Raw genomic sequence first — 19186 nt, 5'->3', positions numbered from 1 at the left:
AGTGTAGTAATTGTCCTGAGAAAGGACAATCAATTTCAATTAAGAGTCATGTCAAAAATATGCAACTATACAGTTCCAGGTGTGCTTCCCACGTGATGCTAGTGGTAAAAAAAAAAAAAAAAAAAAACCGCCTGCCAATGAAGGAGACATAAGGGATGCGGGTTTGATTCCTGGGTTGGGAAGATCCCTTGGAAGAGGGCATGGCAAGCCACTCCAATATTCTTGCCTGGAGAATCCCATGGACAGAAAAGCCTGGCAGGCTCCAGCCCACGGGGTTGTATGGAGTCAGACATGACTGAGCAAATGAGTGCAGCACACACAAAGTTCCAGTGATTCAGAGTTCCGTGGCTTCCGTGGTCCGTGCTTCTCACTATCTGGAGCAAACGGTTTGATTTACAATACCTTCTGAATGCTCAGAGTCTCCGTGATAATAAGGCAACAAATAGAGAAGATGGCTGAGCCCCTGATTTAGTTGCTTTAGACGCAAGGCTGCAGCTTCCCCAGACAAGCAGGTCCTAGGAGGAGTGCGAGCAGGGCAGAGCTGACTGCAGGAGCTGGGGGAAACTCTCCCAAGAACAGAAGGCTGACTCGTTACCTGGAGCACTAACTCATCGATGACTGAGCAGGGAGGAGGGCCCCTGGCCCATAGGAATCCTTGAGCTAAGTGTACAAGAAGCCTTCCTGAGAACACACACACACAAAAAGGCTTTGGTGGACGGGCACGCTGAGTCAGAGAAAAGCAAATCCAATAGGTCACCTTCAGATATGTGTTTCGTGGTTAAAATGGGAAAGCTTCCCTGTGACAACCTGCCTGCTGGCTATTCAGGAGCTCCCTCTTCTGGACACTGCTGGTACCACACCTTCCCCTGCCGGCTTGTTCTCAGATTAAGACCCTTCCATCATCACATCCCTGTTCATTTCAATCTTCTATAATACTGTCAGGAATTGGAAATGTATTTTTTTTTTAACTGAATGAAGTACAGACCTATTGCTTCTCAGTCTCTGGAGGTCTTTGGATTTCAGGGACAGGTTATAAATATAATCACACTGTCCTTTGAAATCTTAATTGTTTCAACAATATATTTTACCATTCTCCCGTTGGTTACTGAAATCAAAAGTAGAGAATATTTTACCCAACTTGCAGGTCGGGGTCATTGAGATATGGTAAAGTTGGATAACTATACCATGTTCAAAAATGTGTCTTCACTTCCAGGCCTCCGTCCTTAACTTTTTTCAAGGATCCAAACCGTACACCATGATTGGTAACTTCTGGAAAGGTCTCAGTGGGTGACTTGTCCTTCCTGTAGTCAGTGAAGAATCTTTAGTTCAGAGGGTGTCACTTCCTGATTTTATATCAGTATTTGGTGGGAAGGGGAATTGATTTAGAAGCAACAAGAATCCACCTTTTGGGTTTTTAGAGACAGCCTTAATTTCATCTCCTTTTATGTTGTTAATAAGTCAGCTCACGAGGAGCTTCACTAAAGATGATGACACATATACAGATGAAAGAACCTTCTTCGGACCGCCCTGGTGATGCAACGGTTAGGACTTGCCCTTTCAATGCGGGGAGTGTGGGTTCAATCCCTGGTCGGGCAGCAAAGATCCCACATGTCTCACGACCAAAAAACCAAAACAGAAACAGCAGTGCAACAGATTCAATAAAGGCTTTAAAAATGGTCCACAGTGAACTTTTTTTTTTTTTCCAAAAAAAAAAGAACCTTCTTATGAACCTAACCCAAGAACAGAATGTCGTCTTCATTAGTCATCAGGTTTAGGTTAGGAAGCTGGCCTCAGTGAAACATAGACTTACCTCTCTGTTCTGGGAAGGAAGTTCCCCGAAGCCACTTCTAAGACTCAAGACTTCCTGTCTAAGGAGTGTCCATCCTTTGCGATGTATTTGCATGGATTTTTTTGTTAGGTACCTTAACTTCCAGGATCTCCTCGTGCCTCCTGTCTTTGCTATATTGTGTGTCGGGGGTTCAAGGACACCCATCAGATAAAATCTAGAGGTAATATTCCTGATGCCAAGCCGTTCCCATCCACCACCTAAAAGCACATGCCGTCTCTCCATCTGCTTTGCAGTCCAAGTCCTTGAGCGACAGCAAGAACCGCCACAAAAAGCCCAAGGACCCCAAGCCAAAGGTGAAGAAGCTCAAGTACCACCAGTACATCCCCCCAGACCAGAAGGCGGAGAAGTCCCCTCCGCCCATGGACTCTGCCTACGCCCGGCTGCTCCAGCAGCAGCAGCTCTTCCTGCAGCTGCAGATCCTCAGCCAGCAGCAGCAGCACCGCTTCAGCTACCCCGGGCTGCATGCAGCTCCACCCAAGTAAGTCAGCCAAGCCCGGGGGGCGGGGGGAGGGGGGAGGGGGGAGGACGGGGCGGGGGGGGGCACCTGGGGATGGAGGCTGGCTGTGGCTTCTCCATCAGAGGACCCAGCAAGTCCCACACCGCACCACGTCCTGTGGTCGGGTCGCCCAGTCTTCCCCGAACCACCAGACACCAGCTGGGTCGGGGGGTGGGTCCCACAGTTCAACTCAGTTCTGATGCCGTCTACCCAGAGATGGTGTTGGATCTCAGTCTCAAAGCTTGAGGGCTTAGTCCCCCAGGACTGGCCCCTCACCCTCCAGACACCAGTCACAAGTCCAAGTTGTCACCTGTCCTTCTGACAGACCAGCTATTGACTGGACTTGCCAATAACCTCTTCCTTGGGTTCCAATTAATTTCCTAGAGTTGCTCACAGAACTCAGAGAAACATTTTACTTATTAGACTACCAGTCTGTTGTAAAAGCATGTAGGTCCTCATGGGAGCAGCCAGATGGAAGAGAGGCCTGGGGCGGTACATGGGAGTCAGGCAGAGCATCCATGTCCCTCCAGATACACCACTCTCCCCAAATCTCCACCTGCTACACAACCCGGAAGCTCTCCAAACCCCATTCTTTTGGGTTTTTATAGAGGCTTCATTACGTTATTGAGTAGATCATTGGCCTTTGTGAATCAATTCAACCTCCAGCTATTTCTCTTCCCTAGAGGTCAGGGGTGGGACTGAAAACTCCAACTCTCTAATCTCATGATTCAGTCTCCAGGCCACCAGCCTCCAAGCTTAAGTGGCTTCCAACAGTCACCTCATTAGGATAACAAAAGACAGCTTTTGTTTTCATGATTTAGGAAACCCCCAGGGTTTTAGAAGCTGTGCCAGAAACCAGGATGAAGACCAAATATATACATTTCCTATTATAAATCACAATGTCATATCCCCATACATAAATCTGACTGTATTTTCAGTACCTCTTCTGTGTTTGTTTTACAGGGAACCAAATGAGCAGATGGCCAGAAATCCAAATGCTTCTTCAGCACCGTTGAGCAATACCCCTTTGTCTCCTGCCAAAAACAGCTTTTCTGGACAAACTGGTGTCTCCTCTCTCAAGCCAGGCCCACTCCCATCCAACCTAGATGATCTGAAGGTATAGGGTTTGGCATTATTTTGTTTTTTTAAAACAAATATTTTTAAATTATTTATGTATTCATTTGGCGGTGCCGGGTCTTGGTTGCGGCATGCAGGATCTTTAGTTGCAGAGTGTGGGATCTAGTTCCCTGACCAGGGATGGAGCCCAGGTCCCCTGCATTGGGAGCACAGTCTTAGCCACTGGGCCACCAGAGAAGGCCCTGGTGTTCAGTCACTCAGTTGTGTGCGACCTTTTGTGACCCCATGAACTGTAGCACTCCAGGGTTCCCTGTCCTTCACCAGCTCCCAGAGTTTGCCCAAACTCATGTCTATCCAGTCAGTGATGCCATCCAACCATCTCATCCTCTGCTGCCCCCTTCTCCTGCCCTCAACCTTTCCCAGCATCAGGGTCTTTTCCAATAAGTTGGCCCTTCACATCAGGTGGCCAAAGGGTTAGAGTTTCATCTTCAGCGTCAGTCCTTCCAGTGAATATTCAGAGTTGATTTCCTTTAGGATTGGCTGGTTTGACTTAAAAATTCAGCAACAATTAAAACACCAGTGAATGTATAAAAGAGGTGAATACAAATCTTTGTGCCAAGCAAGCCTACACAGCATAACAGTCTGAAATTTAAAGTAAACTGGACTGAACAAGTATTCATTTTATTTTAGAATATGAGCTGCATTATTTAATAATGTAGTTTAAATTATTCAGTGCTAGAGCGGATTCTAAAAATGAATGTAGAACTCATTAATTTTAAGTAATTCTAAATTAAAACAATAACGAGTTGCCATTTTTCACTTTTTCAAACCAGTGAATATAGAAGAAAATGGCAAGACAAGGCTAGCCAGGCTAGGGGGCTGAGAGCATATCTTATTGCTTGTGATATAGTCAGTAATTGCAATCCTTTTGAAGATAATTTTTTAGGTAACTCTTAAGGTAATATATACTCACTACTGAAATATGATAGTGTATAAAAAAAGTATTTTAAAAGACAATTGACTCACAGATTCTATAGTATTTCCTTTTAGACTTAAAATATTTGTGAATATGTTTGGTTTTAAAATAATTACTGAGTATATACTTCTGGCATGCTTTTCTATTTTATTTATCATGGACTTTTTCATAACTTTTAATATTTCAGTAAGGTTTTTCTTTTTAGTACTGGCATATCATTTCTCCACCTCATTGACCTCCGTCTATTGGACTTTTGCTTCCAAATTTTTGCTATGAAATGTGTAATTCACATACACATTTAATTTCTCTAGTTATCTCCCCAGGCTGAATACACAGGAGTGGAACTCCTGAACCTAAACGCATGACTGTTTTTGAAAGCTCTTTGTCCGTGTTGTCACATTCCTGTCCTGAATGTCTGTGCCAATCTGTTCCCAGAAGGACTGTGTTCGGGCAAAACCCCTCAAGCCGGCACGTGCCCAGTGGTCCACCTGGGGCTCACGGTCAAATGCAGATTCTGATTCGATAGGTGTGGCGAGGGCCCTGAGAGTCTGCATTTCTATCATAAGCTCCCAGATGCTGTCTGATGCTGCTGGGCCCATGGTCAGAATAGCAAGGTTTAAAAAGCTTTTTTTTTTTCCTTAACATTTTTATCGGAGAAGGCAACGGCACCCCACTCCAGTACTCTTGCCTGGAAAATCCCATGGATGGAGGAGCCTGGTAGGCTGCAGTCCATGGGGTCCCTGAGAGTCAGACACGACTGAGCGACTTCACTTTCACTTTTCACTTTTATGCATTGGAGAAGGAAATGGCAACCCACTCCTGTGTTCTTGCCTGGAGTATCCCAGGGACAGGGTAGCCTGGTGGGCTGCTAAGGGGTCACACAGAGTCGGACACGACTGAAGCGACTTAGCAGCAGCAGCAGCAACATTTTTATACAATTATTTTTGCTGCTACTTCACTGACACAAAGTGTTATTATTCATTTATTTGTCCATCTGGTAAACGCAAAGCTATGTACATATTTATTTCTTGGAATATTAGCTGGTACTCAGATGTTATAGGTCATTTTTCTTTTAATTTTCTTAAAAAATAATTTTTTTTTGATGTGGACCATTTTTCAGGTCTTTATTGGATTTGTTACAATATTGCTTCCGTTTTATCTTTTGGTGTTTTGGCCACAAGGCACGCGGAATCTTAGCTCCCCAACCAGGGATCAAACTTGCATTGGAAGGTGAAGTTTTAACCAATGTATTGCTAGGGAAGTCCCCATTTTTCTTTTAATTTTATCTTTTGTTTGTGAAGGGTTGGATTGTGTCCATTACCCAGTTTTAGTTTGGGTGTCAATATTTTCCTGTGGATATGCTAAGCTTACTATTATTTTCCCTGCTTTTTTTTTTTTAATGAGATGGCTATTTGTATTTTCTCCCAGTATTTTTGACCTATAGTTTTCAGTTTTGTGGCCAGTATTTTTATTATTAGTCTCTTAGCTTTGAGGTTCAAAAAGACCTTTTTGTACAAAACATCACAAGAGTATCTCCCTATTGATTTCTGGCTGTTGTATTGAATTATTGACACTTAGGTATTTGATACATTTTCCATTTTGATTACAAAAGTAATATGCTGATGAGGGCTATTTTAGAAATGCAGATAAAGAGAACTGTTGGTAGAATTTTAGCTTATTTTTATCCAGACGTTTTCATCTGCAAGCAGACGTTTAGATATATATACACGTATATGTATTTGTAGGCTTCCCGTGGTAAAGAATCCACCTGCCAATGCATGAAACATGGGTTTGATCCCTGGGATAGGAAGATCCCCTGGAGAAGGAAATGGCAACCCACTCCAGTATTCTTGCCTGGGAAATCCCATGGACAGAGGAGCCTGGTGGGCTACAGTCCATGAGGTCGAAAAGAATCGGACACGACTGGGGTGGCTAACACAACAGCAACAGACATTTATGGATATAAATGTGGGGTTAAAATAATTCCTTGTGAGTCCACATAACAATAAAGCAAGAACCTTGCACCAACAATTGTGAGGCACTACTCCAAGCCCTTTACAAATCCTAAGCCATTTTTATCCCTACAAAACTGTGTAAGAGAGGTACTGTCACCCCATTTCACAGAGCGATCACTGAGTTGGGAGGAGGCAGGACCAGGATTTGAACTGATGGTCTCATCTCCGCACACACTTCTCTCAGTATATGACTGTTATCCAGCCAGTCACTAAAATTAGGACATTCATGGCAATGCAGAACTGTGATGCTCAAAACTTGGTCCTGGCACCAACAGCATCCTCCAGGAACTTGTTTGAGACCTGGATTCTCAGTGCCCAACCCAGACCTGCTGAATCAGGAACCCCATGGAGGGGGGCATGGCTCTGCTCTAATGTTCTTGCCAGGTGTGGGGAAAATGGGATGAGCAGGCTGTTCACCAAAGGCACAGAGGCCCTAGCATGTCAGGCTGCCCTGTGTTGCTGGTTGAGGGTTGACGTCTAAACCCAGGCAGGTACCAGCTTTGTCACCTGTTAAATGGGGGCAAGGACTAGGATGGGGGTTGCAAGGCAATAGACCAGATAACCCCCGTGGTTCATCTGAGCTGGACATTTCTATAATGTGAGACCATGAAAACATGGTGTATGATTTTTTTTTTTACAAATCATTAAAAATGTGCAAGATGATATCAAAATTGTTAACAAATAAGGGGACATGTTAGATTCCATTTGTGACATCTTAAAGCTGCCATAACAATACTTAAAAAAAAAAAAAAAGATTGTCACTAAGCAGCATTAACGCCAGCCTGGTTCCTTCAGGTCTCTGAGTTAAGACAACAGCTTCGAATACGAGGTTTGCCTGTGTCCGGTACCAAGACGGCCCTCATGGACCGACTCCGGCCCTTCCAGGACTGCTCTGGGAACCCTGTGCCCAACTTCGGTGACATCACGACTGTCACCTTTCCGGTGACGCCCAGCAATGCGCTGCCCAGTTACCAGTCCTCCCCCTCCACCGGCGCCCTGTCCAACGGCTTCTACCACTTCGGCAGCACTAGCTCCAGCCCCCCAATCTCACCCGCCTCGTCTGACCTGTCGGTGGCGGGGTCCCTGCCGGACACCTTCAACGACGCCTCCCCATCCTTTGGCCTGCATCCCTCCCCGGTCCCCGCGTGCGCCGAGGAAACTCTCATGGGCAGTCTGAATGGCGGCTCCATGCTTCCGGAGCTGGACGGGCTGGACTCAGAGAAGGACAAGATGCTGGTGGAGAAGCAGAAGGTGATCAACGAGCTCACCTGGAAGCTCCAGCAAGAACAGAGGCAGGTGGAGGAGCTGAGGCTGCAGCTGCAGAAGCACAAGAGGAGCGGCTGTCCCGACAAGAAGCCGCCCCCCTTCCCAGCCGCCCCCATCAAGCAGGAAGATGCCGTGTCCAGCTGTCCTTTCTCATCCCGGCAAACAGCCATGAAAAGACAGAGCACTGGCTCGGAGGGCCAGCCGCCACCGCCTCGCGAAGACGCTCAGCTCCTGCCCCTGGGGAGCACTCACTGTGCAGAGCCCTCGGGTCAGACCAACGTACTGTCTTCCACATTCCTCAGCCCGCAGTGCTCACCGCAGCATTCGCCCCTCGGGGCTGTGAAAAGCCCACAGCACATCAGTTTGCCCCCATCGCCAAACAACCATTACTTCCTTCCCCCATCATCAGGCGCCCAAGGAGAAGAACACAGGGTCTCCTCACCTGTCAGCAGCCAGGTGTGCACTGCACAGGTAAGAACTGGCCCCGTGCTCTTCCCGAAAGTGCGATGTGAATTTACAACTGCTAAGGAGCTGACCTTGGAACTTTGCATGGGGAGGGTTTGCTAAAATTCTGATAGTAACTCCCGGGCACCACGATCCACAAACCTTTACAGTCAGACAAACTCACTTATGAGACAAAGATGGCAAACTTATTCTGTAAAGAGCTGGATGATAAATGTTTTTTCTTTGTGGAATGTACAGTCTTTGTCACAGCCACTCAGCTCTACCTCTGGAACCCCAAAGCAGCCATAGACAACATGGTAAATGAATGCACATGGCTGTTCCAATAAAACTTTATTTACAAAAACAAGCTGGGGACTGGATTTGGCTCATGGGGCTGTTCCCAAGACCCATTGGTGTCAAACTTCATTGTAGGCCAAACTAACTCATCAAAAGGGCCAAAGGGAAAGTTATCAGACCTTACTGTTCTCTCTGAGTAATGGTCTGTAAAGTGCAAATATTTACCTACTGTGTGCCAGGCTCTGTTCTAGTATCTGGGGATTAGTGTTGAGCTAGCCAGACAAAAATTCCTATTCTCATGGGGAGACAGACAGTAAGCAAAAGATCTAAGTAAAGTATTTAATATATTAGAAGATGAAACATCTTACAGAGAAAAAGCAGACAAGGGAAATGAGAAATTTGGAAGTTTAAATGGAAGGGCCAGGGACATCTGAAGGGGGTAAAGGAGAAAACCTTGTAAGTGTTTGGGGTGAAGGCATTATACGCAAAGGAGGAACAGCAAGTGCAAGGGCCCTGTTCTAGGAGCCTATGTGGGATAGTCCAGGACCAGAAAGAAGTTGGTGTGGCGGGAGCAGAATGAAGGGTGTCATAGGGAAGGCCCAGAAGAACATACGGTTCAAAGACTAGACCAAGGGGAGCATCCAAGACTTCCTCTGTCCATGAAACCGAAGAATTATTAGAAAAGTCTAAGTCTCTTTGAGAAAGAAAATTACGAAGATTCTGAAATCTATGTTATTAGGAAGGGAATAGGAAGAAAAGTTAATTGGATCCCTGCCATGCGCCAGGTATTAAGGGGCAATGTACAGGACTTCCCTTGCGGTCCAGGGGCTAAGACTCCATGCTGCCAATGCAGGGGGCCTGGGTTTCATCCCTGGTCAGCGAACTAGATCCCACGAGTGGCAGCTACAAATCCCCTATGCCACAACGAACGTTGAAGATCTCATGTGCTGAAACTAAGACCCAGAGCAACAAAATCAATCTGTCAATAAGTCAAAAAATAACAATAAGATGATCTTTTAAAAAAAATCACTGTATTTTTTTCAAAAGAGGTATGTATGTGAGCAACTCATTAATTGTCAAAACAGCCTTGAGTGAGTGAGTAAATGAAGTCACTCAGTCGTGTCTGACTCCTTGCAACCCCATGGACTGTAGCCTACCACGCTCCTCCATCCATGGGATTCTCCAGGCAAGAGTACTGGAGTGGGTTGCCATTTCCTTCTCCAGAGGATCTTTCTGACCCAGGGATCAAACCCGGGTCTCCCACATTGTAGGCAGATGCTTTACCATCTGAGCCACCAGGGAAGTCCTTACGAATTCCAAAACAGCCTTACGAATTACAATTTGCTATTCTTCACTATTGAGGAAAATAAGGCCCAGGGAGGTGAAGCCAGTTGCCCAGGGTCATGGAACCAAGGATTATCTGATACTATTAATAAAATGTATGCCTCTTTCACATTGAATATTCTCTACCCTGGGAGTATGAGGTGGGGTAATGCAGATACATTTTTATGAACCCACTAGAGCAACACATTCACATGAAGGATGCTCACTCCTGAGTCAGCACTCTGGGAGGAGCTGAAATTTAACATGGATTCTCATCCTTATTGACAACAGGTGTCAATGTGGTGTTCTCGGAATCAAAAGTACAAGTAGCTCTTGAAATACCTCTGGACCATAAGATGCTGAAGTGAATGATATGGATGCTATCAAGAAGAACCACCACTTGTACAGTAATTGATGGCTTACAAAGCACTCTTTGAAGACATGAATGATTCCATGATAAAAAATGAATAAATAAAAAGACAAAGAGCAATATAGGATAACATCACTGAGCAGCATGATGTTAAATGCTACACAGAGCCTTAGGGGAGTGGGTGTCGACCACGAAGGGCTAGCAGAGTGGGAGGACTTGCAAAGGGATTTGGACTTGAGGAGTTGGAAGAGGAGAATCAGGAAAAGGTCATTCCATGTGAAAAAAGCATAAGCAAAATGTACACGTTGTGGCTGGATTAGCAGAATTTAAGCTCTCAGAGGGCTTCCCTGGTGGCCCAGTGGTAGAGAATCCACCTATAATACAGGAGACATGGGTTTGATCCTTGGGTTGGAAAGATCCCCTGGAGAAGGCCATGGCAACCCACTCTAGTATTCTTTCCTGGAGAATCCCATGCACAGAGGAGTCTGGTGGGCCACAGTCCATGGGGTCATAAAGAATGAGACGTGACGAAGCAACTGAACATGCCCACACGCAAGCTCACAGAGGGAAATGAATAATGCTTGACTGTGGAGCATTTTGAAGACTCACCCTGGTTAGATGTGGACCCTCCATTGTAGACGTGTGGAAACCATGGAGAGTTTGTGAGCAGAAGGTGAAGTGTCCAAAGCTGGATTTGAGGCCTTGGTGATGGAACTTAGGGAGGTTTGGAAAGATAAGACACGAGGGCAGGGATCAGCCATTTCATCTGTCCTTCTTCCTCTCCGCAGAACTCAGGGGCACACGAGGGCCACCCTCCAAGCTTCTCTCCCCAGCCTCCCAGCCTTCACCCCCCTTTCTCTGGAGCTGCGGCAGACAGCAGTCATGCTGTCGGGGGCAGACCTTCTCCCAAAAGCCCAGGTGTGCAGCAAAAGGTAGGCGCCTGGAGAAAGGTTTAAGCTGGGAGCCAACTTGGCCTCGTCTATCTCTGTGGCCTCTCTCCTCCCCGTGTTGAGGTTCAAACAGAAAGAAATGACATTTTGGATAGAAACAAGTTTACTTGAAAAGGACAGAAATGGATATACGGATATAAGTCCGAGTATTCCAAGGCATCATTTCCTTGGTTCATCCCAGAAATTATGACAAGTAAAATGGCCTTGGCAGGTTTGCAAAAGAGTGTGGCGAACAGACCAAGTTCAGTGAAGTTGAAGATAGGAGTCAGGGAGCATGGGGAGAAAAAATGCAGAGAATGAGAGAAATAGTGGATCCTTGGAAATGAATGGAGAGGTGCAGAAAGTTGGAGTCGCCAAGTAAAAGGGAGGAGATGACACATGTCAGTAGGTGGGAGAATCAGAGAGGTAAAAGATGCAGGATATGGGGAATGCAAGGAGCAGTGGGAAGGTAGTCAAAAAGGAGGCAGACTTTTATGTAGCAGCCTGGATGGGAAGGGGGCTTGGGAGAGAATGGATGCGTGTATATGTATGGCGGAGTTCCTTCACTCTTCACCTGAAACTATCACAGCATTGTCTGTTAATGAGCTATATATACCCCAATACAAAATTAAAAGTTCAAAAAAATATAAAATTAGTCTTAAAAAAAAAAAAAAGAAGGTGGCAGACACGAGTTGACCATGACACAAAAGCGCTGCATGCCACAGGGCAGGGCATCATTTGGGGATGGAGACTCTGTAATGTCCTAGGTACCCCCACAGAACACACTTACAGCACACAGGGCTGGCTTATGAAGAGACACTCCAGCAATATCTGCATATACACTCACTTAGGAATGAAACGGGCTTCCCTGGTGGCTCAGATGGTAAAGAATCTGCTGTCAATCTGAGAGACCTGGGTTCAATCCCTAGTTTAGCAAGATCCCCTGGAGAAGGGAATGGCTACCCACTCCAGTATTCTTGCCTGGGAAATCTCATGGACAGAAGAGCCTGGAGGGCAACAGTCCATGGGGTGCAAAGAGTTGGATATGATTGGGCAACTAATACTTTCACTTAGGAACAACACAGGCTGAGAGATAAATTACTCTGGAAATGCCTGGGTTGATAGAGCTCTTTGTGTTGGACTGGACAGACACTTGGCTTCTTTCTCATCTCGCTTTCTCCCAACAGACAGGGTGCCCCTTAGAGGAGGGGAATGAATTTCTGAGGCTCCCATCCTGAGATGCCTCCAGCATCGCATCCACAGTGATGTGTCCTGTTGTTCATATACATCTGTAACATATCTGTGATATATATTTAAGCCCCAGATCTTTTTCCCCTTTAATCAATTTTTTCTACAGTTGAGTCTATAGTTTCTAAAACAGGAGCTCTATACAATGTCGATGCATGGATTGATCGTCTTTCTTTGAATTTTACTCACGCAGATGGCGGGTCTGCACTCTTCTGATAAGGCAGGGCCAAAGTTTCCAATTCCATCCCCAACTTTTTCCAAGTCCACTTCCGCAGTTTCAGAAATAACCCAGCCGCCATCCTACGAAGATGCAGTGAAGCAGGTAAGCGCACGATTTGATCTTCATGGAAGAACAGGCTGACTCAGTGCATGTTGTTTTATACGATGTGGCTTCATGCATGTAGATTCTGTGGCCTCCCCTGCCAGAACAAGCAGACTGTCCAGATGCTCACTGTGAAGAAGCGTGGTGTGTGTAGACACGCTGTATGAGGCAGAGAGACAAGAGGCTGACTTAGCATCCAAATGTCCAGACTTGGTGCCAGCTGCCACTGCCACAAACACTGGTCAAGAATTCAACTTCTCTTCTGTGAAATGAAGACGATATCTACTGGATAAGGGTGCTAGATGACATAGCATTGATCGCATTGTCCTGACACAAGATACGTACTCAAATATTAACACATGAGAGTTATGCTGGGGCAACTGTTTCTAAGGTTCTTCCTAGCTTCCAAACTCAGTGATCCCAGGGACTGAGATCCGTGTATGCCTTTGTCCTCCTCATTCCCATGCCCTGGTATCTGTAAACATCAAATGGATCCTTTGTGGTTTCAAAAGAAAAGAAGAGGGGCAGGCAAAGTGGACTTCCACAGACAGAGCTTACTTAACTCAGATGAGCCAGAGGGGAAGTTGTGTTCACTACAAGTGCAGTGGAGAGCCAGAGAAACGGGAGCCACATCCCCAGCACCCAGACGGGAGGCAGATCCAAGTCACTTCACTTCTTATTTTCTTTATTTGGGTCCGTCCTTCTTGGTGAGCCAAAGGTTTGTCTATTTTGTTCTCTGTTTGAAAGAACCAGCTCTTGGATTTATTGATTTTTTTTCTATTCTTATTTCATCTCTATCTTATGTAATTCCTCTCTGATCTTTAATGTCCTTCCTTCTGCTGAGTTTAGATTTTGTTTGCTCTTTTTCTAATTTTTTTTTTTTCCCAGCCCCCTTCCTTAGTTGCTTTTTTTGGCCACACTGCACAGCATGAGAGATCTGATTCCCCAACCAGAGATAGGACCCACACCCTCTGTATTGGGAGTGCAGAGTCTTAACCACTGGACCACCGGGGAAGTCCCTCTAACTGTTTTAGATGATAGGTTAGGTTGTTCATTTGAGATTCTTCTTATTTTATTAAGGAATTTCGGTATCCCTATGAACTACCTCTTAAGAATTGTTTTCGCTGCATCCCATAGATTTTGCATGCTTGTGTTTTTATTGACATTTGTCTCTCAGTTCAGTTCAGTCTCTATGTCACATCTGACTCTTTTCGACCCCACAGACTGCAACACGCCAGGCTTCCCTGTCCATCACCAACTCCCAGAGCTTGCTCAAACTCTTGTCATCAAGTTGGTGATGCCATCCAACCATGTCATCCTGTGTTGCCCTCTTTTCCTTCCACCTTCAATCTTTCCCAGTATCAGGGTCTTTTCCAATGTGTTAGTTCTTTTCATCAGGTGGCCAAAGTATTGGAGTTTCATCTTCAGCATCAGTCCTTCCAATGAATATTCAGGACTGATTTCCTTTAGGATGGACTGGTTGGATCTCCTTGCTGTCCAAGGGACTCTCAAGAGTCTTCTTCAGCATCACGGTTCAAAAGCATCAATTCTTCAGTGCTTAGCTTTCTTTATAGTCCAACTTTTAGACTAAGTCCAACTTTTCTTTGTCTCTAGGTATCTTTTAATTTCCTCTTTGATTTCATCACTGACCAATTCATGTTTTAGTAGCATGTTGTTTAGCCTCCAAATAAGCATTTTTTCCCATTGCTTTTTCTCTGATCAATTTCTGATTAATTTCTCTGATTAATTTGCAGCAGGGGTCAGAATCTCCTTCCTTATTAACTCTGAGTAATATTCATTGTGGGGCTTCCCTACAATTAACGTTGTGATCAGAAAAGATGCTTGATTGCTGAGGCTTATTTTGCGTCCTAGCCAAGTCACTTCAAAGTGATAAAAATGGCCATACTACTTATATATTAAGGTGCCATCTCCTGGAATGGGAACTTCTCAAACAACTGAATTTACTCTGAATGACTCTGGGCTAGGGATCATTCTGCCTCCTTTCCCCCCTCCTCTTGTTGTGTCAGATCGTTTTATTTAGTAGTTTTCCTGTCCAAAAACGCATGCTACCAAAATCTTTAGCCAGTTAACGTCCGTATTCATGAAGGCCAAAGGTGGAACCAACCCAAGTGTTCATTGAAGGATGAATGGATAAATGAAATACATATTGTATACATCCAATGAATAATGAATATTATGCCTGCATGCTAAGTTGCTTCAGTCATGTCTGACTCTTTGCAACCTCATAGACTATACCCCGCCAGCCTCCTCTGTCCATGGGATTCTCCAGGCAAGAACACTAGAGTGCGTTGCCTCCAGGGGATCTTCCCCATCCAGGGACTGAACCCAAGCCTCTTAGGAGACTTCCTGCATTGCCAGGTGTTCTTTATCACTAGGGCCACCTGGGAAGCTCCACAATGAATATTACTCAGAGTTAATAAGGAAGGAGAGTCTGACTCCTGCTGCAAAACCTTGAAGACATTCAGTTCAGTTCAGTCGCTCAGTCATGTCCGACTCTTTGCAACCCCACGAATGGCAGCACATCAGGCCTCCCTGTCCATCCCAACTCCCGGAGTTCACTCAAACTCACATCTATTGAGTCGGTGATGCCATCCAGCCATCTCATCCTCTGTCGTCCCCTTCTCCTCCTGCCCCAATCCCTCCCAGCATCAGAGTCTTTTCCAATTGAGTCAACTCTTCGCATGAAGTGGCCAAACTAAGCTAAATAAGCCAGCCACAAAGGGAAAGACACTGTGAAAGTGAAAGTGGCTCAGTCGTGTCTGCTTTGCGACCCCATCATGGTCTATACAGTCCATGGAATTTTCCAGGCCAGAATACTAGAGTGGGTGGCCTATCCCTCCTCCAGCGGATCTTCCCTACCTAGGAATCAAACCAGGCTGTCCTGCATCGCAGGCAGATTCTTTACCAACTGAACTATTAGGAAAGCCCCAAAGATACTGTATCAGTCCACTTATATGAGATACCTAGAGTCATCAAATCCACAGCAGCAGAGAACAGAACAGTGGTGTCCAGGAGCTGTAGGGAGGAGGGGGTGGGGAGTTAGTGTTCAGTGGGGTCAGAGTTGCAGTTTTGCAAGATGAAAAAGCTCCAGAGCTGAACGGTGGTGCCAGTTGGACAACCACGTGAATGACCTTAGTGGATTTGCACACTGTACTCTGAAATGGTTAAGATGGTAAATTTTTATGTTGTTTATAGTTTACCACAATTAAAAAAAAAAAAAAACACTACTAACCAAACCTAATTCAAGAACCTGTCATACTGCTTCCGATGATTTCCTACAGAAGCAGTCGCTACGTTTTAATTTCTCTGTTCTCCTTTGGTTAATTGGCAACAGCAAATGACCCGGAGCCAGCAGATGGACGAACTCCTGGATGTCCTCATTGAAAGTGGAGGTAAGACATCAGGATCCTCTGCCCCTGTGTGCAGTCTAGGGTGTGGACTCTCAGGGCCAAGGTCAGATGCTCACTGTGAGTTGGACTAAAGAGCCATGTCGGGGTAGAACATCTCTGCCTCTGAGCCTCCTGTCCATGTTTGGAGCAGATAAAAGAAGTCCTAGAGGGTGACCCCTCATCACCTTTGTCCCATTTTCCTCAGAAAACTTTTCAGCAATCGTTTTAACAGTTTTCATCTTTCAGCTTGGTCCTTGTTTTCCTAAATGTTTTTCCTGCTAAACCATTTTCCCCTACTGTTCTAATCCCAACGTCCCTCTCTTCTTATTATGAGAAGAAGGAAGCAGGTAAAGCAAGTCTGCTCAAAATGAATCTCCCACCGATGGGCCCTTCATGTTCACATGTCATTCAAGCAGTGACAGTGGTCAATGTGTTCTTTTTTGCCTCCTTGTAAGTCATTCGTTTATTTCTTTTTAAACAGTTACACAGTTGTGCCTAAAATCTGAAAGCACACAAGTGACTATGACCATGTAAGGAGAATGTGTGGATAAAAAGAAAAGACTCCATATTGGAGCCCTCAAGCTGTTGCTGTTTTTCAGTCCCTAAGTCCAACTCTTTGCCACCCCATGGACTACTGCATGCCAGGCTTCCTTGTCCTTCACGATCTCCCTGAGTTTGCTCAAACTCATGACCATAGAGTCAGTGATGCCATCCAATCATCTCATCCTGTATCATTCCCTTCTCTTCCTACCTTCAGTCTTTCACAGCATCAAGGTCTTTTCCAATGAGTCCGCTCTTTGCATCAGGTGACTGAAGTACTAGAGCTTCGGCATCAGTCCTTCCAATGAGGATTCAGGGTTGATTTCCTTTAGGATTGGTTTGCTCTCCTTGCTGTTCAGGGGACTCTCAAGAGTCTTCTCCAACACCATAGTTCGAAAACATCAATTCTTCAGTGCTGAGCGCTTAAGTGACAGCATTGAAAGTTTCAGAGAGAAAGTGGCCAGGCATCGGACTAGGTCCATCGCTGAACCAGGCAAACCACCACCTTTAGGGGGTTTGCTGTCTGGCAAGAGAGATGGGCATCATGCAAGGAAATAGGCAGTTCCTCCCTTGTAACAAAAGTGAAGAAGAAAAACATGGGCATAGATGTCTGTATTGTTGTTAAGTTTCATGATGGAAAGATGAGCAGGTTCCTATCAGACACCATTATATTTTGTATTTAAACTTTTTATTTTGTATTGGGGTATAGCCAATTAACAACATTTTGAAAGTTTCAGGTGAACAGCAAAGGGACTCAGCCATGGATATACACGTATCCATTCTCCCTCAAACTCCCCTCCCATCCTGGCTGCCACATGATAACACTGATCAGAGTTCCCTGTGCTATACAGTAGGTCCTTGTTGATTATCCAGTTTAAATATAGCAGTGAAGATACCCTTATTTTTTTAATGAAGTATGTGGCAAGGTCTGCAAACAGGGTGTGGGAGTGGAGCCTGGGAAATTCCAGGAAAGAAGAACAGTGATGAATCGATCACAAGAAACAATGTATAGAACAGTCTTATGGACTCTGTGGGAGAGGGAGAGGGTGGGAAGATATGGGAGAATGGCATTGAAACATGTAAAATATCATGTATGAAATGAGATGCCAGTCCAGGTTCGATGCACGATACTGGATGCTTGGGGCTAGTGCACTGGGATGACCCAGAGGGATGGTATGGGGAGGGAGGAGGGAGGAGGGTTCAGGATGGGGAACACATGTATACTTGTGGTGGATTCATTTTGATATTTGGCAAAACTTGGTAAAGTTTAAAAATAAAATAAAATTAAAAAAAAGAAAGAAAGAAAGAAACAACAGCAGGATCACCCTCTCTCTGTGCCTGAATGCATGCGTGCTAAGTCGCTTCAGTCGTGTCTGACTCTGCAACCCTATGGACTGTAGCCTGCCGGGCTCCTCCAGCGGACCTTCCCAACCTAGGGATTCAACCTGCGTCTGTTACATCTCTTGTGTCTTTCACATCTTACAATGGAGATGGCCGTTCTTCACCACTAGCAGGTTCTTTACCACTAGCGCCACCTGGGAAGCCCCCTACTAGGCAGTATTAAGTGCCGACTTAACATCATGAATTTAAAAATGAACTGGGCAACTTCATTGTGCAATTTTTTTCTTAAAAGTCCAACCAATCCTGGAAGGACTCGGAGAAAACAGACGGTTAGATTCATCCAGGTGTGGGGTTTTGCCAAGGGAATACGGTGATGGAAGGAAAGGGCAGGGGGATTGAGGATATATGTGAGAGTAATTAGAGTGGTGGATCAAGAGTACAGACTGCACGAGGAAAGGAGTAAAAGCGAGGAAATTGCCTGGTGGTCCAGTGCTTGTGATGCCATGCTTCCACTGCAGGGAAGGCAGGTTCGATCTCTGGTTCAGGGAACTAAGATCCCGCATGCCGCATGTATTGGCCAAAATAAATAAAAATCAGAAGAAGCTGATGGATGGTGAGAAACTCGTGGAGTCAGTAGACTGGGGTGACTCAAAATGGCTAAGAATTTGTTATCAGAGGGTCCTTATGAAGTGAACTTGAGGAGTGGGAGGCGATGGACAGGGAGTTGGAAATGGTGATTGAAACGGGACTTTCAGAGGATGCAGTGTTTGGGGCCACAAGGTCCAGGCTGTGTCCAGCAGAGTGGCAATGGCAGCATCACTTGCACTGGGGGGGATGGGGTATCAGGGAACAGAGAGGCCCCCTGGACAACAAGTCACTTCTGGGATGCTGAAGTCACGGAGAATGACAAGAGTTGAAGTGGAAGAAAGGCAGTGAACAGGGAGTAGTTTTTTGTGGATGAGGAGGAAGGACCAGGAGACGGGGGGGTAGGGGGTGGACTTTGAGAGCAGGATGACCTTCAAAACCACTGAGGAGTTATAATAAGGAGGAGGAGTAACGATCAGACAGTGGTGGCAGGAAAGGACCTGATGACTCATCTTCTGGCTGGGCAGCAAAGAGCCCCCAGTGAGGGTATAGTGAGGGTGCAGTGTCTTCAGGGGCAGCCAGGTGTCAGTGAAGGAGCAGGTAAAAGCACCTGCTTTGAGCGTCTGATAATCGCAGAGTGGAATTTCCAGCAAGAGAGGGTTTGGGGAGAGACCCAAGGGAAGACCTTGCAATATACA

General features: G+C 45.6%; 1 protein-coding gene across 19 annotated transcripts in view; it reads left to right on the top strand.

The window, feature by feature from the left end:
- MYOCD (myocardin) overlaps nt 1-19186 on the top strand; it is a 92630-nt gene that overhangs the window by 67152 nt on the left and 6292 nt on the right. For 10 of the 19 annotated variants that reach the window (XM_086358766.1, XM_086358765.1, XM_086358776.1 and 7 more), the window contains 6 exons: nt 2083-2327; nt 3309-3462; nt 7209-8150; nt 10902-11045; nt 12484-12612; nt 15968-16025. In XM_086358766.1, coding sequence (XP_086214892.1) covers nt 2083-2327; nt 3309-3462; nt 7209-8150; nt 10902-11045; nt 12484-12612; nt 15968-16025 — 1672 coding nt within the window. The remainder of the gene's footprint in view (nt 1-2082; nt 2328-3308; nt 3463-7208; nt 8151-10901; nt 11046-12483; nt 12613-15967; nt 16026-19186) is intronic. The other 9 variants (XM_086358775.1, XM_086358768.1, XM_086358779.1 and 6 more) reach the window with 4 other exon arrangements.

Source organism: Bos grunniens, chromosome 19 (assembly GCF_055505025.1).
Source record: "Bos grunniens cultivar Pamir isolate PY7600 chromosome 19, Bosgru_T2T1.0, whole genome shotgun sequence".
Taxonomy (NCBI): Eukaryota; Metazoa; Chordata; class Mammalia; order Artiodactyla; family Bovidae; genus Bos; species Bos grunniens.
This window is presented reverse-complemented; position numbering and strand designations above follow the sequence as displayed.